Source organism: Ailuropoda melanoleuca, chromosome 13 (genome assembly GCF_002007445.2).
Source record: "Ailuropoda melanoleuca isolate Jingjing chromosome 13, ASM200744v2, whole genome shotgun sequence".
Classification (NCBI taxonomy): Eukaryota; Metazoa; Chordata; class Mammalia; order Carnivora; family Ursidae; genus Ailuropoda; species Ailuropoda melanoleuca.
In genome coordinates this window covers 43,976,340-44,000,018 of record NC_048230.1, presented here as the reverse complement: position 1 = coordinate 44,000,018, position 23,679 = coordinate 43,976,340, and the positions used below count along the sequence as shown (strand labels likewise).

At 62.8% G+C, this 23,679-nt stretch overlaps 1 protein-coding gene across 1 annotated transcript in view; it reads right to left on the bottom strand.

Annotated features, from left to right (window-relative positions):
- Positions 1 to 23,679, bottom strand: part of BAIAP2 (BAR/IMD domain containing adaptor protein 2) — a 62,651-nt gene that overhangs the window by 14,122 nt on the left and 24,850 nt on the right. The window contains exons 5-7 of the mRNA XM_034641547.1: positions 11,607 to 11,668; positions 10,584 to 10,655; positions 9,887 to 10,024 (exon numbers count right to left, since the gene is read on the bottom strand). Of these exons, the coding sequence (XP_034497438.1) occupies positions 9,887 to 10,024; positions 10,584 to 10,655; positions 11,607 to 11,668 (272 nt within the window). The remainder of the gene's footprint in view (positions 1 to 9,886; positions 10,025 to 10,583; positions 10,656 to 11,606; positions 11,669 to 23,679) is intronic.

Sequence of the window (23,679 nt, the reverse complement as noted above, 5' to 3'; positions counted from 1 at the left end):
GCCTCGGGGTCTTCCCTGCCTCGATGGGCGCCTCCCCCATGGGCTCTGACTCAGCGTGGGGGCGGTGCTGAGCTGAGGGGGGCGCGGGGGGAGGCCGCGGGGACAGGCTGCTCCTGCCGCCTCCCTTCCCAGCAGCGCTCAGCTGGGGGGCGAGGGCCAGCCTGTGGGTGACGCCTGTCCCCCAGCACGGCCACCGGTGCAAGGGCTCAGCCGGCGTGAAGTAACCACGCTACCCCAAGGCAAGGCCTGCCCAGCCCTGCTGCCAAACCCAGGGGCCCCTCCCACTGCTCCCGCAGACCACCCACCTCTCCACACTGAGTCCACGGCCACCCTCAGAAAGAGCAGCTTAACTGGGGCTCCAAAGAGCCCGCCCATCACCCGCAGCCTCAGGAGTAGGCCCTGGGCCTTGCGGGCAGCCGTGGGCTCTGCCGCCGGTGTGCCTGAGGGGACCCAGGATGCCTCTTGGGGAGCAAACCCGCCCAGCCTGGGAGAAAAGTCTGAGGACAGGTAAGAGGCCCCCTGGCGGGCTCTCCGCTCTGCTCCCCCAACCCTGCTGTCTCCTCCTCCCCCTCCTCCTCCCCCCTGCTCCCCTGCACTGCCGGAGCACTTCTCCCCGGTTATGAAATGTGCGCCTACCAACACCTCCCCTGCACTGCGGCTCCTCCAGGAAGTGGGAGAGCAAGCCTGGAGACTGGCGGTGCCCCTGGGGAGCCGCGGAGGGCAATGCTGAGCTTCACGGGAGGATTCCAGCGGTGGCCGTGGAAGAGGGGACCACTCACACCCACACCCCCTTCCAAAAGCCCCGCTAGGTGCCTGGGAGGGCAGGAGAGCACAGAGGCCCAGGACAGAAGACCCTCTGGGTGGAAGGGCCTGGAAGGGGCACGTGCACCCCCAGGGCATGCACGCCCCCAGGGCCCCAGTGCTAATACACACTGATCTGTGGCCATCCCACCCTCCCCCAGGGGCCTGTCAAGGACACTGCTGTGGCCCACAGCAAGGGCTCCTTCCTCAAGGTCACGCACGGGCTCAGCTCGGTGCCCGAGAGCCCCCTAAGGAGATGTTTCTGCAAGGTTCCAGAAGATTAGGGTTTAACCCCCCCCCAGGGAGACCCCCAATCCACCCTCTCTTTGTGCCACCACCTGCCCCTGTCCCTAGGGGTTGTTCTAACAACCGCACCTACTCAGTGGTGGCCAGGCCTGGGAGGTGGTGGGCTGGGGGTGGGAGACCACAAGCCTGGGCGAGAGCTAATACATGGAGATCAGGCCACGGGCTTATGCAGGGAGTTCACGCAGAGTGAGGGCCTCCACACCAACTGTCACCTAGAAGGGACTCCGAAGGAGTGGGGCCACTGTGAGCCGTTAGCACAGGGCAGGGTGGAAACCAGGACGCGGGGCCCCCTGGGTCCGCTCGCCCTGAGCACAGCTCCTTCCAAAGCACAGCCCCAGAGCAGGCCCCGAGGTCTGACCTGCACGTGGTTTCTGGGTTTTTAGGCTGTGGCACGTCTTTCGCAGCCGTGTTCCGCACTCCCAGGAGTGGAGAGAAAGCAGTGCCGGACGCTGTGGTGCGGGGCGCTGGCCTCATTAGCAGGGTCTGGCAGCCTTGCGTGCCGGGGGAGGGAGTGGGGTTTTATTTTAAGATTTCCATTTACTAGCACAACCGCTGAGCACGGCTGGGGGCAGTGCAAGTCTTGGGGGGGCGGGACTGAGGTGGCGAGCACGGCCCTGGCAGAAGCTGGTGGGGGGGTGCACCCAGACACCCCGGGAACCATGCCTTCTGGGGAGCGGGCAGGAGAGCCTTCTGAGCTACGCCCCGGGGCAACCAGCCCTCAGTGGGGCGTGAGGACCGGGGGCAGCTGACAGCTTGAGCACCGGCCCCTGGGCTGTCCAGCTGCCCCGAGCACTCCAGCCAGGGCAGAGCGCTTGTCAGCTGGGACACGTGGCTGCCGCCTCTGTCGAGGAATGACAGCCGGCTTTCCCGACCTTTTCCTGGATGCAACCCCTTGTGGAGCAAGACCACAACCGCACTGGGCAGATCCTGGAAATCTGGCCCGACCGGGGAGTTTCACCCCTCCAGGGGGACGGGGACTGGAGGACGCCCCACCCACAGGGTCCAGGCCATGCTGGCTTACTCTGTGGACAAGGACACCCACACCCCCAAACGTGGAGAGGAGCGTTCGAGCTCTCTGGAAAAGTGCAGAGGACAGAACACGGCCCGGCCCTACGCCTCCGATGACTTAGCTGCTGGAAATGGCCCCAAGCCTGTCCCCGCCGCAGGCAGGCAGGGAGGTGGGCGCTGTGGCCAGCTCCCCACTCCCGCCCCTCCACCGCCTTTCCTGCTCCCGGCTCGGCGGTGCTATGGAGACAGCACTGTAGAAACACCCCGCGGAAAGCATCTAAGACCACGGAACGCTCCCACTGAGTCACCCTGGGCTGAACAGCCCTGTAATCCGAGAAGACAAAAGTGATCAGAACATATGTCTCCTCTCCAGAACAAGGGGTGACTCAGGCGGGGGAGGGGCCTCTGAGAACAAACGGGCGGCTCTGCTTTACCTCATCTGATATGGCTGCTGCGGTGGCTTTCCCACGTTTCTCAAAAACCCCACGCTGCCCCTTCAGGTCCCCGCGGCTCATGAATGAGAGCGTAATTCCTGGTCCTCAGCTGTCACCGCTGGAAACAATCACTCCCCGGAGGCAGCGAAGGAACCCCACCAGCTGTGACGCTCAGGGAGGAACGGCAAAAATCGGACACCCAAGCCGCATTTGGTGATGGGGTGCCTGCTGACCAGCCCATGTCCCCTCCCTGGTGGGATGGACCCTGCACCCAGCCACAGAACAGGAAGGCCGCCAGAGCTCAGGGGATGAAGCCTCAGCCAGCCTCAATCCACGGGGCCACGGGTGGCAGGGGGGGCTTGTGGGCGTGGCAGGGGGGCTGCCACAACAGTTTAGTGGATTTCATTTAAACCCGAGGCCTGAGCAAGACTCAGGGCTGGGGCAACCGTGCCATCTTGCCCATAGGCATGTGGGTGGGAGAGCTGGCCATTCAGCAACTTGAGCCCCAAGGCTCCTGTTTTCTGGCAAAAGGGCCCAGAACTGTCATCAGATCGGCAAGGGGTCTGTAACCAGCAGACCCCAGCTGATGTCCTGCCCGAGTACCCTTACACGCCCAGTGTTCCATGTGCCCAGAGGCCCAGGAAATAGCGGGGGGCCGCTTGGGTCCACACCACGGGGCCAGATGCTCTGACAAAGGTTTAAGGCCCACAGATCAGCATGTCCCCAAGATCCCAGGGGATGGCGGGTCTCAGCAAACCTGAGCTGAGGCCCTGGGTGGCTGGCAGGGAGCATGCCAGCACTCACAGACCCACACCACCCAGCGCTGGGGTGAGCTTCGCCCCTCACGCCTGGAGGAAGTCAGAAGCTGGGTTTTAGCACCCACTTTGCCAGGTGACCCCTGCTGAGCTACAAAGGCCTCTGGGTCTCCGTTTTTCTGGAAAGCAGAGGGGCTGAGCTACATCGCCCACACTGGCACGGCCTGGCACGGCAGCCCTTGCCTCCCGCGGCCATTAAGGTTCTGCAGTTCAAAATCCATGCCTGATTTTACAGACTTAACGGGAAAAGAACACGACACATCTCACTAATACTTTCCACGGTGATTACGTGCCGAAGCAATGCTCTAGACACGTTCAAATAGGGTACGTTATTCAAAAACTATTAAGTTATCACAACAAACGTCATTAAAACCACCGGCTGCTTTTTACATTTCCCCCGTGGCCAGGCCTGGGTGTGAGATGGCGGGGCACGTGCCCGACACTGCCCCAGAAGGCTCCTCCAGCTCCGACACCCAAAGACGCCCCAAATCACTAACGGGCCCGTGCAAGTCAGCACGGAGGCTGCGGCCCGCGGCTCGGCTCCATCTGGAGAAGCAGGGGCCGAGAGGGCCCACGTGCCCGACCCGCTCCAAGGGGCTGCGTGTCCTCCCCAGCTGCTCTGTTCCGGGAACCCAGTACCCCCCGAGGCCACCGCTGGACACACAGGCTCTGAGAGGGCGCAGCGGACTCTGGCTTCTCACCCCCGTGGCTGCGCCTCCAGGAGGGAGAGGGTCCGCGCTGCAGCCGTGTGGCGGACTTGTCCACAGACCACCTTCGGTGTCGAAGAGCTTTTTAAGTACGAGGACAGGAAGCGCAAAAAGGGCTTGAACTACCAGCGCCGCGTCAGACTCCGCACGTTAACGGGACCAGCCGCTGCCACGATCTTTTTTGAAGTTCTAAATTATGGTTATTTTGTTTTTGTTTTGTTAATTACACATCCCTTTAAATAGAATAAATTTCCCCCTTTCTCAGACTGAGATCTGGATGTGTGTGCCTTCTGGAACACAAGAACCCAGGGAGGGGGAAGCAGCCTGCAGGCCCCAACGAGAGCTTGTGTGCCGCCACGGGCAGGCCTGCCCCACGGCCTCTCAGGAGGCCCAGTGGCTGGCACCACGCTCAGGAACCCACCGGACCTCTCTCCTCCAGCACTACCAGCCAGCCGGGGCTGTGTGCCTGGGAGGAGGGAATAGAAGGGGGACCTGGGCCTGGCCGGGCACTTCCTGCACCTCAGAGTACCCTGGCAACCTTGGCGCCCAGCACTGTCTGCCCCTCCCAACAGCCAGACCCTGCCCGGATCAGGGCCTCCAAGGGCTAAGCTGCCGAGAACCCCAGATGGTCGTGGCCCACTGTGCTCGGGCCAGCAGGTTGGGCCCACACCCGGCTGACCCTGGGCAGGGGTCTTGGCAGCCCCCCTCAGCATATGGAGCCTGCATACAGGTTGGGAGGGACGCACTGCTTCCTCTGACCCCAGCCCACCACAAACCCAACACGCGCCCCTGAATTTTCTGTCAGTCATGACCCCCCCTTGGAGGGTGAGGTCCCTGCCTGTGCGCAGTCCTGTTCTGGTTAGAGCTGGGTCAGGGCTGGGGACAAGTGAAATAAAAAGACGCAGTGTGGTCGCCCGGCCCTACAGGATTTGCAGAGGAGATACGCCACTTCTCCAGCAGTCAGACCTGGGACCATCAGCGGCCCAGGGGCACCGGCTGCCCTTCCGAACCCACAGCAGCTCTGAGAACCGTTACCCAGGCCCAGTGTAACTGTTCCTGGGGAGCAGGACGCAGGCTCCGCGGAGACGCCGAGGGCCAAAGGGACAGGGTTACCAAACAGGCTGGCCACCACACCCCGCCAGGCACACAGCACGTCCTCCGCTGAGCACCTGCCCTACGGCGCCCTCCACACGGACGGGCCCTTCCGCAGGCGCAGAGCTGGAGGTCTGGGGACAGCACGTGGTGCCTTCCCTACTTCCAGATGCAACCCTCGTCCTAGTTAGTGCCCCAAATGCCTCTGAGCACCTGTTCCCTGACCTATAATCAAAATCAGTTCTCTTCATGGAAATCCCAAAACACAGTCTCAATTACCAGCAATTCTTGAAAATGGCCAGCTCTGACCCAGTCCCGTTCATAGGGAACCCACTGCTGACAGACAGATGGACACTCGTGGTCTTCTGCTCTCCCTGGTGTGGGTCTGATCAACTTTACCTTCCTCCACCCCAAACAGCTCCACTCTATGGGCAGGCCCCCCAGCCAGACAGGTCAGAGGCGTCGGGGCAGGACAAAGTGTGTGGGGGCCTTGACCAGGCGGCCTCTCTGGAGGGCACAGAGCTGCCCGAGGAGCCCCGGGGGTTGGCCCCTGCCTGGTGGGCAGCCTCACCACTCTCCCCAGCAAGCGCTCTGCACACACGAGCTCAAGTCCGAGAGGAAGGACATGGGGCTGGCAGCCCTAGAAGACACACGGGGGTCCCAGCAACTGACTCTCGTGAAAGACCAACCACCTCTCCACAGCACTGAGCAAACCCACGCCTGAGACCACATGCCAGAGCCTCGTGGCCATAGTGCCCACCCCAGAGAAAGCCGGTCTGAGGCTCGGCAATCGGGCATGCCACCTGCCACCTGCTGTGCCAGGAGGGCCGTCAGGGAAGAGGCTTTGGTGCAGCCTGAGGCCCCCGGGAAGGGCCCCGGTATGAGTCATGGGCCGCAGGACCCGCGTCCACCTGCACACACAGCCCACTGGGCGGCACACGGCCCAGCCCCCCCCCCCGCCCCGGGTGAGGGGCCTTGTGGAGAGCAGAGCCCCCAGGAGTGGAGCAGGGGAAAGGCCGTCAGCTGTGTTTGGGGCCCAGGTCACTCCCCCTCCCTGGGGTCATTACTCTCCTCCTCCTCGTCCCAAGGGCATAGCCTCAGAAGCCCACACAGGTCAGAGCCCCACCCCCCAGCCTGTAGCACCGTGTGGGCCCATCTGCCTCTCCCAGCTCTTCCTCAGGGTTGGGGACAATCGCTAAAGCCCCCTGCAAACCGTGCAGGGGGCACGCACAGGAGTGAAGAGCTCGGAGCACACGGTGCTTCAGCCACGGGGATGGCCTTTGGGACTTCAGGAGGGCTGGGGTCCGGCGTTCTGGAAAAGCACAAAGGCGACAGCAAGAGGAGGGCCTCGCGCTTCCTCACAGAAAGGTCTCCAACAGGCCCTCGGCCCCAGGGCAAAATCCGCTTCTGGCAGGCTCAGCGCCCCTACCCCAGGGAGCAGTGGGGAAGGAGGCAGCCACATCCGAAAGGCTCCTGTGGCCATCCCAGGCCGGCAGCCGAACCACCAAGCGGAAGTCAGACCCCGCTCCCGGCCAGCTCTGCAAGGATGGCGGCATGGACAGCCTCACGTGCCAAGGGGCCTGCAGGCCCCCGGGCCAGCGGGCATCTCACCAAGGTCACCAGGCGGGTCAGAGACGCCCCCTCAGGCAAATGGCCGGTGTCCCTCCTGCCAGCTCAGAGCGCACCACGGAGCCCAACCGATCCAGCACAGACCTGGGCGTGGGGCTCTGAGGACGTCCTGCCGGGCTTCTCGAAGTTCTACACGCTCGTTCGATGGCCCCTTTGCTTCCACCCTCAAGAAAGGAGACTGAACTCACTGGGCACATCCTGGCTGTCACTGTGTGGCCACCGCAGGCTGGGCACCGCATGGGACATGTGTGCAGCACGGGACCCAGCCCTCTCTGGAAGGCGCTCAGTAACTTGGGGAAGATCACAATAAAGCCCTTGGATGGTCACGGACCCGAGAGAGAAGGAAGATGGGTTTGGAGAAGCAGAAGACTGAAGGGTGGCCAGGACAGGAGGCTGAGCGCGCGCACGGAGGAGGGAGGAGGGTCCCGCTTTGTCAGCGTCAGCACGGGAAGAGGGAAGGACCCCAGCTCGTCAACAGGAGGCAGGCTGAGTGTGCCGGGAGCCGCCGTGACCACACCCCTCATACCGGGCAGAGCCAGGGTGTGAATCCAGATCCAACCGCCGGGGCCTCAAGGCAGGGCCAGCCCAGGGTGTCCGCAAGCCACACCGTGGGTGACGAGGTGCTGCTGCACAGCGAGAGGCCGAGTAGGAGGAGGGGACATGACCCGGCCGTGCTGGGGGTACCGGGGGGGCCTTGGCCAGGGGTGACCCTGAGATGTGGTAAGAAAAGTCAGTCGCACATCTCTGAGAAGGAGCCCCAGGAGGCCAGGTGGAGGTGCTCAGCTCGCCAAGCTGGGGCACTGCTGGGAGACCCCTTGCAGGCAGAAAAGGGCCCCCAACCTTCCAGCACAACAAGACTAGGGCATAAGGTGCCCCTGCTGTGTCCCTTCCAGTCCTGCAGCTAAAGCAGCAATCCCCCCCTCTGGCTCTGCAGGCCGGGGCCCAGAGCGGAGCAGGGGGCACCGAGGGGGTGGGGGGCTAGGAGACAGATGCAGCAGCGTCTCCAGACCCCTCAGAAACGGGATCTCAGGCTCCCTGTGGAGTAGGAGTGAACGCTAGCAAGGCCTCCACCCAGCCTGCCCCCCGCCAGACCCTGGGGCGCAGGACATGCAGGCCAGTGTCCTGCTGTGACCTCTACCCTCCAGGTGCGAACGCTCACGATGGCTCCTGGCAGGCTGATTCACAAGGCAGGTCAGGTGGTCCAGGGCCCAGGCCCTGCTCAGTACGAACCTTCACGTTTACGGCCGTAAAAAGGAAGAGAGCTCTGGCACAGTCCACGGTGTGGGTGAACCTCGAGAACACTGAGCATGGGGGACACATGCAGGAGGCAACGTAGCCTCAAGAACACTGTGCTGAGAGTGAGGGGCCATACGCAGGAGGCCACGCAATGGTGACTCCATTCACACACGATGCCCAGACCGGGCCGAGACACGCAGAGACGGTAGGTCGCTGGCTGCCTGGGGGGGGACGGGTGCCAGCTGATGGGCAAGGACTTCCCTTCTGGGGTGCTAGAAATCCTCTAAAATGGAGAATGGGGACAGCAGCTCAGCTGTGTGCATGGGTCACACTCAAAGCCGCCCACTGTCCCTTCAGTGGCATGTAAAGCATATCTCAAAGCTGACATCTCTGAATAAAGCACCTCGAGTGGGGGTGTGCAGGCTCCAGGCCCCTCCTGGCAGGCGGCTGAACCCTGGATGAGCCGGCCTCAGTGTCCCCAGAACCCCACCAGCGCCATTCAAACACATCCCGGTGGGGGTGGTGGGGGCATGAAATGAAGACGTCCAGCGAAGGGTGGCTCTCTCCACCCCTCAGCCTCACAGCCCACTCCTAGATCTGACTGCGTCTGCACATGCCTCCACCGGGCAGCCTCGGGGGTGGGGGGGGACAGGCCTTTGGTGCGCTGATGGCTTAGGGGCAGTTACTGGAGATAGTGGAGGCAGGAGTGTGGTGCAAGGACATGCGCCCAACGCAGGAAAGGCGCGCTGAGAACGGCAGGCGCTGTCCTGCCACTTCCCCTGGAGACAGGCCCCCCGGCCCCCCTCACTAGGCTGTGCTGCTCTGCACGCGGGGTGACGGTTCTCACCTGCTGCTGCCAGCCCCGTGCACCCCGCCATGCGGGTCTGCTCGCCTGCACCATGCACAGGGAGGGTGCGGGCCGTGTACTCCACGGGCGCCACCAACCTCTCAGTGCCCGCGTGCGGCCGAGGCACTCCTAGGCAGAGTGCCTAGGCAGACACGGGGGCCGAGAGCAGGGCTGCACGGCGCACGTCAAGGCTTGCCAACCTCACAGCCGGCACAAAGGGTGGGGCCTCGGGAGGTGAGGGGTTAATGCTCATGCGGACCCCAGGGGGCTTCCCCTGGAAGTGGCTGGGGAGAGGCTTTCTCAACGTTTCCTTCGGAAACAACTGGCTGGCGTCCTGTTTTGTCTTTCCTCCTTAACGGAGTTGCATGTGGCCTCAGGCAGTGGGTATTCTGGGCCTGGTCTGTGCCAACTGGCCACGGGGTACCGGTAAACCAGGTGTATTGGGGCCATGCCCATCACGGACCACACTGTCCTAAATCCCTGGCCCATGCCACACACGCTGCCTGCAATGCTGGGCTTAACGGGGAGTGAAGCAGCACCAGGCCGGGCCCCTCCGGAGCCGTCCAGCGCCATCGGCCTCAAGCAGCGAGGCTGCTGAGATGCTTGCCCAGCCAGTGTCCGCCCGCAGAGCCTCCGAGCCCAGTTCTGGGGGCGGGCAAGCACGAACTGATTAGAGTAACAGTCTGAGGTCTTTCTCAGAGACGGAACTCAGAGGAACAGAGCAGGAAGCTGTCCTTAGGGTTTCTGCTCCTCTGGCGGCGAGCCTTCCGGCAACCCGCCGAGGCTGCGAGAGCAGGGCAGGGGGCCGCAGGGCCACTCCGGCTATCTGCCAGCTCTAGGATGGGAGGTACTCGCTGCCCCAAACCCAGCAGGAGAACGGGGCCCGGCTCTGCCCAGGCCACCAAGACGGCCCAAGAGGGAAGTGCTTCCTCGGCACTGCTTGCTACGGGGCCGCCGCCTGGCCACAGCCGGGCTCCAGGTGCCCCTGCAGCACCAGCCAGGCTGTCCCACCTGCAGCTCCTTGTCCGAGTACTTCTGTGGGTTTTTGCTGCCCTGGCTCTTCTTGCGCAGTTTCTTCAGCTCCGCCTGGCACTTGTCCAGCGCGTCTCCCTTGCTCCTTTGCTCCGTCTGGTACTTCTTCAACGCGGCCTGAGAGTCAAAGACGGCATACAGACCCCGGTGAGCCGACGGCCCTTTCCGCTCTCGGCGCAGCGGCAGCCAGCCCGGCCCCGAGGGCAGCAGGCTGGGGCGGGGGGGAGCGCGGCCGACACAGGCCGCCCCCTCCCGCGGCAGCGCACAGCCCCAGCGATGAAAACTGGGCGTCACCCCTCCCGTGCTGAGGGCCAGGGCACCTCCCGTGAACTCAGGTCACACGCCCCGACACAGCCCAGCACCTCGGGCCCCTCTGCCCCTGGGGACAGCGCACCAAGGCCTCCAGGTCAGACAGGGAGTCTGCAGGCTCCGCGGGGCGGGAGTGCTGCGGCATCGTCGCTACAGAAAGCAGCGAGCCGCGGGGCGCCAGAACGGCCTGGCCTGCGGGGGCATCAGATGAGCCGGCTTCCCCCGTGCGGTGCTCAGTCCCAGACGGGCAGGCACGGGGAGGGCCGCGGGGACCCTGCAGGGTGGGAGGCTCGCGGGAGCTGACAGCCTTGAAGATGCAGTACGTGGGGGAGCAGTGCGGGCGACCCGACAGGTGTTGGCTACTTACACTCAGGTACCTGGAGTCCAGCTCCACCTTCTGCTCCAGCTGCGTGAGCAGCTCGTTGTGGAAAGACTTCAGCTGGACACAGAGAGAACACACGTGGCAGTGAGCACGACGCAGGCAGGGGGACGAGGCGGGCGGCGGTGGGGGGGCTCCCAGGAGAGGCGGATGGTTACCACAGTGCCCTGAACATGGGCCACCCTGAGGGGCAAGGGGCCCGTCTGATCCCTGAGCCAATGAGCCTGCACAGACGGGCAGGGCCCAGGGAGCCGGGAGGCTCTGGGTACAAACGCTGAATGGAAGTCAGGACATCAGGTCATCCTGGCCTCGGATGCCCTTGGAGTCTCCGCTTCCCAGGGCGAACACAGGAACCGCTCCCCACCGCTCCTTTGCTCTCCAGTGGGGAGGAGTTACTCAAGCTGACACAAGCAAACTGGGAGGGGCCCGAGTGAGCCCTCCTTGTAGACCCCCTGGGTCGTAGCTGGGCCTGGAATCTGGGTGCACGTGTATTCCCCAGGCCCAGCACCCTGTGTCCCCGCTGGGCCCCTGTAACCAGCTGAGTGTGAGGTACTGTGTGGCTTGGGCCCTTCCTCCTGGATTTTTCTCTATGTCCTCGGCTCCCGCGGTGAGCCACCTCCCCACTATGTGACTTCCGTCCTGGGCCTGGGATTTGTCCCCATCTTTCTGGGTGTGGCCCCGTGGCAATGCAATGTTCCCAAATGGACACATGGCCAAAGCACACAGCCAGCTCTTCCCCTCACCTTTTTTTTTTTTTTTAAAGATTTTATTTATTTATTTGACAGAGATAGAGACAGCCAGCGAGAGAGGGAACACACAGGGGGAGTGGGAGAGGAAGAAGCAGGCTCCCAGCGGAGGAGCCTGACGTGGGGACTCGATCCCAGAACGCCGGGATCACGCCCTGAGCTGAAAGCAGACGCTTAACCGCTGTGCCACCCAGGCGCCCCTCTTCCCCTCACCTCTGACTGACCTGCCCCCCTGCATCTGCCCCTTCCTCCCCAGGGGACTCACCATCTCTTCCAACTGATTCTGAATCTGCCGGTGGACTTCAGCCATCTGAAAGAGAACATCTCCTGGAAAGGCAGGAAAGCGGGGAAGAGAGGAAAGAGAAAAGTTAAGTACTCTTCGCTATGGCCGCTCCAACCTTCCGTGGCTGGGGAGCAGCGAGCGGGCGGGCCCGGTGCAGGGGCAGGGGAAAGGGCAGTTTCTGCTGGTGACACCGAGACGAAACGGAAGAGTCTACAACAGCAAGGGATGCCGCAGGGCGACTTTGGGGGCGGTGGGGTAAGAGTCCTTGAGCATCCGCATCAGAGCTGGGGTTCGCGTCAAAATCCACAAGCTGGGAGCCCCTCCGTTTGCACATCTCAAGCCCGTGAGAGAGCTCGTGAGCACACGCGCACCTTAACCTGGGTCCTGCTCCCACGCGTAGCCGCCAACAGCCGCCAGCCTACCCGCTCCGGGCCCAGGCAGCACCGGGACCCAACAAACCCGTCCCCAAGCCCCTGTGCGAGTTACGTGGGGCCAAGATGAGACCTGGCTGCAGGCCCCAGAGATAAGGGGCCCTACGAGGCTCCTGAGGCGCACGGCGCCAGGGTGGCCTCGCCGAGGGCCTCTGGGGACCGTGGGAATGTGGCACAGCTCTGCAAGCATCTTTACGGAGTAAGGGCGGGGGGAGGGCTCAGCCTCCTTCTTCCTCCTCCCAAAGCTCCGGAAGGTTCCACACAGCTGCCATTCTGAAGCGTGGTCACTGGGACCAGCAGGTGTGCAGCCCTTCAGCGTTTAAGGTCGTGGCCATTGGAGGGGGGGGGTCTGCCACATAGCCCACGACACAAGCATGGTCACCAGAGCCCCAGAGCCCACCTGCAAGTCAGGGTCCACAGAACAGAAGCTCTAGGCTGGAGGCCACTCAAGGGCACCCGCCCCCCCGAGACCCTCAGGGTTGCCCAGCGGCCCCGAAGCACTGGAGTGAAGGGCTCCCTCCCTAGGGCAGACAGCCGTTTCCTTGCACACAGAATGGGCAGCACGGCTGCACTCATCTGAAAGGTTATATTTGCTTGGTGCCATTCACGGAGCAAATGCTGTCCATGTGCTGCGGACATGATGGACCAGGGGGCTCACTCTGCCCTCAAGAGTGGTCACTTCTGACAAACCCCGTCCCTGTGGTGCTGCCAACACCAGCACGCCCTCCCGGCTCACGCCTGGTCCACAGGACCCAACCCTTTCGGGGGCAGCCACGGGGGGTACCCTGGCCCCCAGCAAGGCCAGCTAGAAATGGAAACCAGTTTTCATGGCCCCTGCACCCTGACGGGGTGGCCCTGCTTGCCAGCTGCACGCATGGCCCCACCAGAGTCACTTTCCCTCCCAGAAGCACAACGGGGCTCTGGGGAGGTCTGCTTTCCCGGTCACTGGCTGTTCCGTGATGCCCAAGGGGCACACTGAACCCCGGCTGTGACCAGGACCCAGACAGACAGACCTGTCAGGTCATCTCGGCCTTGAGGTCCACCAGGCTCCACCTTAGCCAGTGGGACCCCACCCTGCAGGCCCGGGGCTCTGCTGTCTGAGTCTCAGTGCCACTGGATGTGTCCCTAAATACTTGCTCTGCCCCAGAGAGACACGCAGATTTCTGTCGCGGGGGGAAGGGAAAGGGACTCAGCACGTCCCAAGAAGCTGACTCACCTGGCAGCAGGGACCCTGTTGTCCCACTGCAGGTCGTGCAAGACTGACATGTCCCTCCTCTTCAGCCAGGCTTGAGCCCAACTGGTGCAGAGACCCCTCATGCCTGCCACTCGGGGAAGCACAGACCCCTGGGGCCTGGCCTGCGGGTGGGTGTGAGAGCGAGTGTGTGTGAGCACGCTCCCCCCTCAGGCAGCCCCAGCGTGCTGCTACGGCCCTGTGGACACAGGCAGCTCGGGGGCTGGGCTGTGTCCCACCCGGTCTGTCTCTAGGACAGAGTGAGGAAGGGGGACACACATGAGCAGGGGCAGACCCCAGGAGATCCTGGTGCAGACACCTAGTTCCACGCACATGCCTCTCATGGCGATATGACCCCAAATGCCAGCGCCAGAACCACGGGGGGACGCCCATTAGCGCCCCGAGCTCCTGAAAGCTACCCCCGCTCCTGCAGGCCTGACCTCGGGCCTGGCAGCGCGGCAGGACAGGGCAAGCACAGACGGCCTTGGGAAGGAGGCCCGGCCTCTGCCGTGGCTTCCTGTGGTCGGGTCGGAGCTTGGACCGTACGTGGTCGGTGGTCAACCACACGCAGGGTGGGGATGAGCTGACCAGCCCCTGCAGGAGAGGTCGAGTCTCCCCCGGCTTCTCCTGGCCGTGACCCTCCTACCCAGTGCTGACTCTGGGGGTTTGGTGAATCAGGCAAGCAGTCAAGAATGACAGGGGACAGAAGGTGACGTGAAGGGGCCTGGTCCCCAGCCTTGGCAGACGGGAAGCCACTGAGACAAGGAGGAGCGAGTGGGCATTGGCCAGGGCAGTCCCGAAGACGAGGCCAGGCTGCTGCCACCCTGCCTGTGACAGGCCCTGAGCCCCATCAGCACCTGCATGGGGTGAGACAGCTGGGTATTGCCCTCGGCCTTTCTGCACCCCTGACCTGGCGTGTGCGGTGGGGATGCATCCCGTGTAGCCAGAGTGGCACCCACATAAGACTCAGACCCACGGGTCCGACCTTCAGATGCTCAGAATCCATCTAAGACCTAAGAGGGGCAGCTCCAGGTTGATGCTGCCTCTCTGTACTTTTGGCATTCTGGAACTTTCCAAGACAAACTCCTACCACTCTGAAATGGGGAAAACACCGGGGGTCTTGTTTGTGACATGGGGGTCTTCCTGTGTCGGGGGCCCTGGACCCACCTTCTGGCTCTCTGCCCGCTGACAACTGGGAATCAGTTAAACCTAAGGCCAAGGGGCGCAGTGCCCACATGGCACGAGGTCTGGCCAGTGTGGGGAAGAGCCCCAGAACGTGGGCCGGTGGGCACCGCCCTCTCACACCCACTCTCTGCCCCCACAGCCCTCGCAAGGGCCATCAAGTCCGTGAGTCGGACACAAAGCAAACCGCGGTCCAGCACAGTCTCCCCGCAGGAGCGGCCCCCACAGCATTGGCCAGGCTTTGGGCCCCAGAACGGTCAGTTAACATCAAGATCAAACGAAAAACACATATTTCCTGAAAACTCTGAGTACAACTCGTGCAAGGAGAACGTTTGAAACCAGTAAGAACTCTGGTGAAGAGCAATTCCTTTAGGAAAGGAGTTCCCGACGTCCAGAAGGGTGCGTGAAGCCTCGTGAGGCTCTGCGGCCACTGTTCCCCCGGCTGCCAACACGCTCAGAAGTGCCCCGGCATCTCCCCCGGCCGCTGCCTGCACCGACAGGCCCGCCTGCCCCCCAGGCCCTTGGCTGTGCTGTCGGTCACATGGCCCGTGCGCACACTCCGCTCTAAGCGGCAAACCCGTGGCTGCACAAGCAGCCCACACAGTCAATTTTTAAACTGCGTTTTACAAGCAGCTGCTAGAAGCCATATGCTCACAAAACGCGCAAGGTGGTGGTAGGAGGGTGAGCGAGCCACTGCCAGGCACTGGACCCCCGGAGTGCAGCTGGGTGCACTGAGCTGGCTGCAGGGGACAAGGGCATGGCTGCACACTAAGCCAGGCTCCCGGAGAAACACAGAGAGCCCCAGGCATCCCACTCGTGCTCACTTGTCCCCTTCTCTGCTGTGCTTTCCGGGTCCCGAAGACAAGCTCAGGAAGGTTCTGAGCGCCAGTGAGCAGGCCAGGGCTGTGTCTGATTTTTGGGTTCCATGACTCTCTCCACCCCATCTCCCCCATGTGAGGGACAGCACGTAGTGGAGACACCCCCCCCAGGAAGGAGACCGCAGGCTGTCCCTGGGCCTCCTCTGAGTGCAGATGCACGGGCCCCGGAGAATCCATGTCCTGGGCTCATACCTCAGGCAGGTCCTAAACTTGAAAAACCGGGTTTAAAATAGCAGCTCAGCCCCAGCCTTGCCCGAGCAAACAGCAGACGGGCGGGATAACTCTGCCCTGAGAACCACCCCCTGGAGGAACCACCAGGGCTCCACAGAGTGTCAATAGAGGGGGGCGGGCAGCAGGTGCCCACGCCCAGGGCGCAGCGGGCAGTGGGAGGGCAGCCCCTGCCGCACCCGGAGCTAGTGAGTCAGCAAACCCTGAGGCCTGGTGGCCAGGCTGGAGCCGGGGACCACACAGGCCCAAGAGCTCACAGGTGTGGAGGAGGATTTGTGGGTGAGGAAGTGGCAAAGGCCACTGGGAGCACGGACAAGAGAAGAGACGAGGCCCACGTGGGCGCCGCAGGCTTCAGGCAGGACCAGTGCCCATAACACGAGGCATCTGAACTGGAGGCAACGTCCTTGCCAGCCCTCCCGCCGAGCGTTTACCCCGCCGGTCAATCAGCCAGGTCAGCAGTCACCCCTGCTGCACACCCCTCAGCTCGGAATTTTAGCATCTCAGGCACTCTCCGTAACCACAAACATCTCTAGGGAAGCAGGGGCTGGGGCAGCCTGCACACGCACGTATGTGCACCCATGCACACACAAAACACGCATGTAGGCATATGTGTGCACACACAGGTGCACCCCCATGCACATGCATGCACACAGAGGCACGCACACGCTCAGGCATGCACACGTGCATACACATGCACACACACAGTCACACAAGTGCACACATGCTCAGGCATGTGCGCACACACACAAACACACATACACACACACACACGGCACACGTGTGCACACATGCCAGGAATGTACTCAAGCACACATACATGCAAACAGAGGTGCACACAAGCACGTGCACAGTGCACACGCTCAGCCACGTACACACACACGTGCATGCAAACAGGTGAAGACCGAAGGTACCCACCAAGGAGAGAAAAGGGCAGAAACAAGAGACCCCAGCCACACAGAAGGAGCGCCATGGTGGGGCACAAAAGTGGAGAGCCTGGCCGCAGACATGGGAAGTGCAGGTGAAGGGGGTCCCTGCCAGGGAGGACAGCTGGGCAGGACTAAGGCTCCCCGGAGGGCCCCCGAGAGCCAGAGAGAGGAGCCGCTCCCTCCTGGCACTCGAGGCAAGGACAGGACCAGGGGAAGGACAGTGCCTGCCAGCATACCGCCATGTCCTGTGAGCAGGTGCCACAGAAGCATCGGCCACGCACCCCAGGGTGCTTTCGGAACCACCAGAAGGACAGTGTGGAGGCGTGGGCTGCCGGCTACATAGAGTGGGATGCGCTTAGCTGCCTTACACGCGTGCAGGGTCGTAGGACCACACCCGTGACCAATCTTAGAACCAGGAACACCTTCGAATGTTTCCCCAAGCTAGGCTCTTTGAAAAAAGAGAAAAGATTCCACAAAACGAGAAAAAGCACACGTACCCAATTTTTTAGAGGTACGGACTCTACAGAGCACCGGCCGGTGTCTGGAGGTGAGAACGGCTGCGTGGTGGAGGTGACCAGCTCACGGTCTGAGGTGCTTGCTCAACCTTCGTGCTCTGTGGCCAGGACCCACGGCTGTTCAGTGAGCACCGCTGTGTGCCGGGCGCTGCTCCAGCGGACACAGTGAACACAGGCCCTCCTCATGGCGCCCCTACACTCTCCTGGGAGACACATACAGATGATGGGCCCGGCAAAATTGGGAAAGAGAGCCGCCAGGACAGCGGGGCTGCTCAGCGTGCTCAGAGAAGGCCAAGAAAGTCTGCAGGGCTGGCAGTGGATGTGGACACGGCCTCATGGTCCCAGAGCTCCTGGTGCCACCACGGAGCAGGAAGACCACGAGCTCAGTGAGCGGCCGGCAGCAGGGAGACCCTTCCGGCAGCTTCTCTGAACCCGAGACTGGCACAGGAGCAGACCCGCCTCCCATGGGAACCAGAGGTGCGAGGCAGGCCCCCGCCGCAGCTGGCTGGCACCCAGGACTCCCATGTGGGCTGCAAGACGGCCTGGGGGCACGTCTGAGGCTGGTTCCACAGCCGCACCCAGACATTTCCACTGGTGGTCCTGGGTAAACACACTGCCGGGCCATCAAAAGGGCCATGAGTCATGGTATCGAGTGAGTCCATTCTTCCCTGTGGCTCAGAGCACAGTACACACTCTCCTCCCAGCCCGACCTTCCAAACCTTCCGAAGGTCGCAAGAATCACAAATACCGGCCCACCTGCCACCTAGATCCCCTGGTCCTCAGTGTTTTGCTGAATGTGCTTTAGCGGTCTACTTTGCCGTATACGTGCACATGTGCACACATGCACACACGCGTCCTGCTGAACCCTGGGGACGTGGCCTCAGCACGTTAGCCTGCATGCTCTGAGAGCAGGGCCTGCTGCTGCTGCAGGTGCGCTGCACCCCGCCCCCCAACGAGGAAAGCGGCCACGGGTACGGACCCTCCTCCACTCGACAGCCCCCACGGCGCACCCAGAACGTGGGCAGGCTGTCTGCGAGCTTCTCTCGACCCGGGACTGCACGCCCATCTCCGGTTTCTCTCCATCAGGAATTCTGCACTCTGTCTGAACATGACAACCGATCAGTCCTTCACAGGCAGGTGCCCGGGCACGCGCGTGGCGCAGGGCTGGGATTCGTGCCTCGCTCCTCGGGCGCCGGGGTCTTCGTCTGGATCCACACAGCCTCCCACGACTTCACGACGCTGACATTCGTGAAAATTCAGGCTGGCTTTTTTTCTTTTTTTTTCTTTTTGCAGAAGATACGGCGCATTCTTATAATCCTCAAATGACAAGAAGCTGAGAGGGAGCGAGAATCTGGCAGACTGGCGAAAAGGCCCGGGGTGGGGGGGCTCACTCGTGCGCAGGCTGGTGCCCAGACGGCGTTCCATCCGTACCCGCGATGGTGGGGTGGGGACTGGAATCCTCCTGAGAGCCCTTCCAGGGCCACCCTGCTGGGGCCTAAGCTCCAAGCAGCAAGGATGGCATCTCACCAGGGTGTGAGTGAACGCCCCAGTGAGGCTTAAAAAGGAACACACTTTTGCCAGCGCCACATAGGCCTAAGGACACCAGCTTGGGGACGGCTCCCACGAAGAAGGCCTGTGGCCTGAGCTGACCCCACCGTGAAGGTGAGCAGCTCAGTGCGGAGAAGCGGCTACCAGAGGCCGGGGCTGGGTGTGCCCCCTGGAAAGCCAGCTGAGCGTCACCCCCATACTGACAGGTCCAGAGGCAACCCAGCGTGGACCGTGTAAAACCTTGTTAACCCAAGATACGGAGAGGAAGTGGGGACCCCAAGTGGAGGCGGCCAAGGAGGTCGGTTTCTTTCTTTCCTTTCATCCCGGTTAGTTAATGTCCGGTGTAAGATTGGACTCCGGTGTACGAAACAGTGACTCAACACTCCCAGACGTCCCCTGGTGCTCGTCCCGACAAGCGCCCCCCGAATCCCCATCACCTGCCCCCCCACCCCCCGTAACCATCAGGGGGCCCCTGTAGAGAGGAGTCTGCTTCTTGGTTAGTCTCTCTCTTCCGTTTCCTCGTTTGCTTTGTTCCTTAAATCGCACATATGAGTGAGATCGTACGGTATCTGTCTCAGGCTGACACGTTTCACTCAGCAACACCCTCCAGCTCCGTCCGCATTGTGGCAAATGGCAGGATTTCATTCTTTTTGATGGCTGAGTAATATTCCATCACCTATGACTAACACGTCCTTCCCCATCCACCGGGGCTGCTGCCGTGACCCGGCTCCCGCAGACAGCACTGCTACACACGTTGGGGAGCAGGTGCCCCTTTGAATTAGCAGTTTTGTGTTCTCTGGGTACGTAGCCAGTAGCTTCAGTCCTAGATCGTAGGGCAGTTCTATTGTTCACTTTTGGAGACCCCTCAGGGAAGGCAGGGGCTGGCTGAGCCCTGACTCAGGGGCAGGGAGAAAGGGTCCAACACTGACCTGGGCCTCCAGAACCCACTGCCACACGCAGCGGGATCACGCCCCAGGGGCAGAGACCAGCTCCCACTCTGGGGCCTGTCTACAGACCAGACGGCGTTCATCTGTGCGGTACCCGGCCCCCCGGTGCAGCAACCTGCAGGCGGGGGCTCCAGGACGGCTGCTCGGGGCTGCACTCATCTTCTCACGGGTGAAGCACGGATGTCTGTGCCTGGTGTCCTGATTAATCAGTAAGACTGCGCGTCTCCTGATCGGGGGGGCTGGGCCAGCCGGCCACACAGCACAGCCCGTGCCCCAGGGACAGAGCCGGGCATGCACTGGCCTCCGTGAGCAACACTGACAATGACAGCACGGGATCTGGCTGCAGCACCCTCCACGCACACCCTCCCCCCTCAAGCAGGAAAATGGTGGTGGTTGAAGCTGTTAAGGAAACAGGCAAGAAAACGGGAAAAGCCCCCGCCTGGGGGCTGACGTGCAGTTCCTGTGGAGCCAGGCCTGTGCCTACGGGAGGGCCACCACGCACTCATGGTCAACAGGTGGGCACCATGGGTGGCCTCTTCTCTCCCACCCGACGCCCCTCCTCCCCAGTGACAAAGTTAGGCCTGGAAGGGAGTTTCAAGCAACAGATGCCTTCTTGCTATGCCTGCCTGCTTGTGTCCTTCCCATGGCAGGAAGTGGCCACACTCGTCTGACCCTGGCTGTTACAACCGCACAGGATCCTGTGGACGGGAGGGGCTGTGCACGGGGGGGGCCGTGCACAAAGGCACAGTGTCGGGGGGAACCGGGGGGAACTGAAGCTACAAGGAAGAGGGTATCTTCATCAGTGCTACAAATGGGGGAGAGTGACAGGGCCAGGAGCCTGGCCCACCGGCCCGTCGGGAATATCAGCGCGTTCAGACCACACTGGAGGCTCACACAAAGCACAGGGCTTCCAGGAGGGGGCATCCAGTGATACACAGGCCCTGCATACGTGAGCCCTGGATCCCTGGGGACCTGAGTCAGGCCCCATCTAGTCTGAGGGTCTCCCTGGGGCTGCCACAAGCCCTCCATTTGAACCCCATAACCTGCTAGCCTGGAGCCAAGGACAGTCAAGCCCGGCACCTGACACAGCCAGACTCTCTCAGACCAGACAGGCCCCCAGCAGCAACTGGGACTGGTGCTCGGGGAGGGCTCTGCACACACCTGACGCCCCCTCCCAGGGCACAGGAACCTGGCATGTGAGGCTTGAGAGGAGATGTCTGCCACCTGCCAAGGCCCCCACCCCAATCTCAAGCGGCCGACATTCCTCCCTCCCGGGGGTTAAACTGTGTGCCAGATTGGGGGTGGCCATGCCCCGGGGCAGCTGGATGTGACCACGGGGCAGAGGCAGGAAGGCCCCTGGGCTGCAGGCGCTGAAGGCCTCCCGGGCCCGGGGGTTACAGCCCCCAGGATTCTTCAAGGCAGGGGCTGGAGTGGTCTGGGTGGGACTGGGAGCAGAATGCCTGTGCTGTCATATGGGGGTGGCTGGCGCTTCTTGGCACTGAGGCCACACTGACCAGCATGGGGACACGTGAAGCAGGAGTGACCCCAAGAACCCAGGGCCCACAAGGTATGATTAGAGAGACACGCCCTCTGATCAAGCGCAGTGTGGACAGGCCAGAGCCACCCAGGCCTCCCTGAGGGAACCTGAGACCAGGGAGGGGGTGAGGGCGTGGACCACTGTGAGCTCACAGGGTGGGAACCCTCGGAAGAAGGGAGCGTTGTTTGCCAGTCAGGCTGCTGAATCCTGTGATTCGGCTGGGCTCTCGGGGGGCTGGGACCCAGAGTCCAGGAGAGGACCGTGGCAGCCACAGGCCCGCCGGGAGCCCCAACCCTGCCTGGGCACTGCCACTAGACATGTGGCGACCAGCCCTGGAGAAGCAGAGCTGAGACCGACACGGTTACGACTCTGCGGCCGTGGCATGGTGTGTGTGCACGCACGCCACGCTGGGGTGGGAGGGCTTCACTGATGGTCTCTGCCTCCTCCTTGGGGAGAGCCATGCCCCAGAAGAGCCCTCAGAGCCCCAGACAGTGCCGGGATGCGCAGAGAAGCCAGCTGACCTCCCTCTAGTGACGCGACCTCCAGCCTGGTCTTCCTGGGGCTGGACGGAGCTGGTGGGAGGGACACACTGTCGCTACCCAGAGAACACGGCGTTGCTTGTGATCGTTAGCGACCACCAAGGATGGAGAAAGCTCACGTCTTTGGTATTTATCATTTGAGGAAGGGCTCTGAGCCAAGGGGTCAGCTGCTCACACTTGGCTGGGAGCATACACCACCTTCTGGAGACTTCTGAAGCAAGTATCCATAATGCTCAATTATTCCGGTGGCTTCCAGAGTGGAAGGCGTCTCCGGAGCTAATCAGCATATGCCTGAACGAGACACAATACAGAGCTCTCTTACGGGGAAGACAGACAGCGGAGAGGCTGAGGGGCGTGGCACCGTGAGGGCCACCAGGATGGGACACGGAGCTCAGACAGCACCAAGGGGACCCGGCCCCCCGCCTGGATCCGCGGCCAACACCACCGTCTCCACCCCTCCAAGCCGCCAGCTCCTCCCTGGGAGAAGTGGGTTCTTCTCCCGCTCACAAAAAAGGAAGGCAGTTGGGTGGGGGGGGAGGGGGAGGGCAAGAGAAAAATCGATGGCTGTGTTGCCATGGTGATGACAGCAGACAGCATCCTCACCAGCCGCTCTTCTCAGGCACAGCGAGACCGCAGGGCCCCTTCCAACAGTCGACGCCTGGGCCCGGGGCCTTCATGGCAGAGGCGGAGGCGAAGCCGACCCCACGTGGCCACGTCTCCCCTCCCCGCTGAGCCCCAAGCCGACCTGCTCCAGGTCAGGTCTTGGGCGGGTGTCGGCTGTGCCTGGGAGTCTGATTGGATCTCAGAATCTCCGCGGCCGCAGGCCTTCTGGTGCCAAATCCTCAGGTGTGTCCTACAGGCATGTGGCAGGGGGTGGGGTGCCCAGGCCACCCGTCCAGGACGGCAGAGCTGCCTCCTCAAAGGGACCTGCCGAGGTGGGGGACGTGGAGGCGCGAACCCGTGGTGGTGCACAGAGGTGGGCACGAGGCTCGCGGGGGCACCGAGTCCATCACCTTCTCCCCGTGGACCCCATGGCGTGGGCACAGGGAGACATCTGCGGCCACTGCAGGGAGGAGAGGGGACAGCACCCCGCACATCCTCTCCCCACCTCACGCATCCACCGGGGCCCATCTCCAGCAGGCTTGCCACCTGCCAGCCTCGTCTTTCACTCTGCCTGGTGTGACTTGCCAGGAGACGCGCAGTGTGAACACAGTGGAGAGTTTCGTCCTCTGTTTCTCCCCAAAGCAGACATCAGTGACCCAGATCACCTGGGGGAGTGAATCCTGACACCGGGCCACAGGAGGCCACCTGGACCTCATCAGGAGTGGACAGAGCGAGGCCCAAGGCCCAAGGGCACAGACACCCCCAGCAGCACCCCCCGCCCGGCATGGAGCAGAGGAGAGGGGAGGCGCCGCTGTCAGGTGCTCACCGGGTCCCACCGAGGACCCTCCTCCGTGAGTGACGGGCGCTCTCCACGAACCTGCCCGTCGCGCTCCATTAACCGTGCAAGCGGGTGTCGGCTCTCCGGAGGGCAGCTTCTCAAGCACCAACATGCTCCAACTCTTGCGAGACACAGGCAGGGACAGAGGCCACCCAAAGAGAACCAGTCATCCTTACACCAGGTCACCACAGTCAGGGTGTCACACTGACCCTAACATGCCCGCCCTCTGCCAATGCCAGGGATTCCAGGGACCTGCACCCCCCGAGGGGCTGGCACCCCAGGGGAAAGGTGGAGACCTACCTCTGAGGCTCCGGAGCCAGCACCATGCCAGCCCCGGGGCCACCGCTCTGTGGAAACCAGCTCCGGCCCGAGGGAGAAAGTGAGGGAGCTGTTCTCCTCAGACACTCTCCGTGGGGCACTGCCCAGCACAGTGCACGTGGTCTGCAGCGCCTCGACTCGGGGCTGACGCGGTGGGGTCATGGGACAAAGTCTCAGGGCCAGACTGGCCACCGTGGGAGCGCGCTGGGCCCCGGGGCTGGCCTGGGCACGCCGCTGCAGGGTGGGGTTTACGAGGCCTCTGCGAGCCTCCTGCAGCATGCCAGGACATGGGACAGGTCACACGCTCCCTGTCAGAGCAGGAACCAGCTGCCAG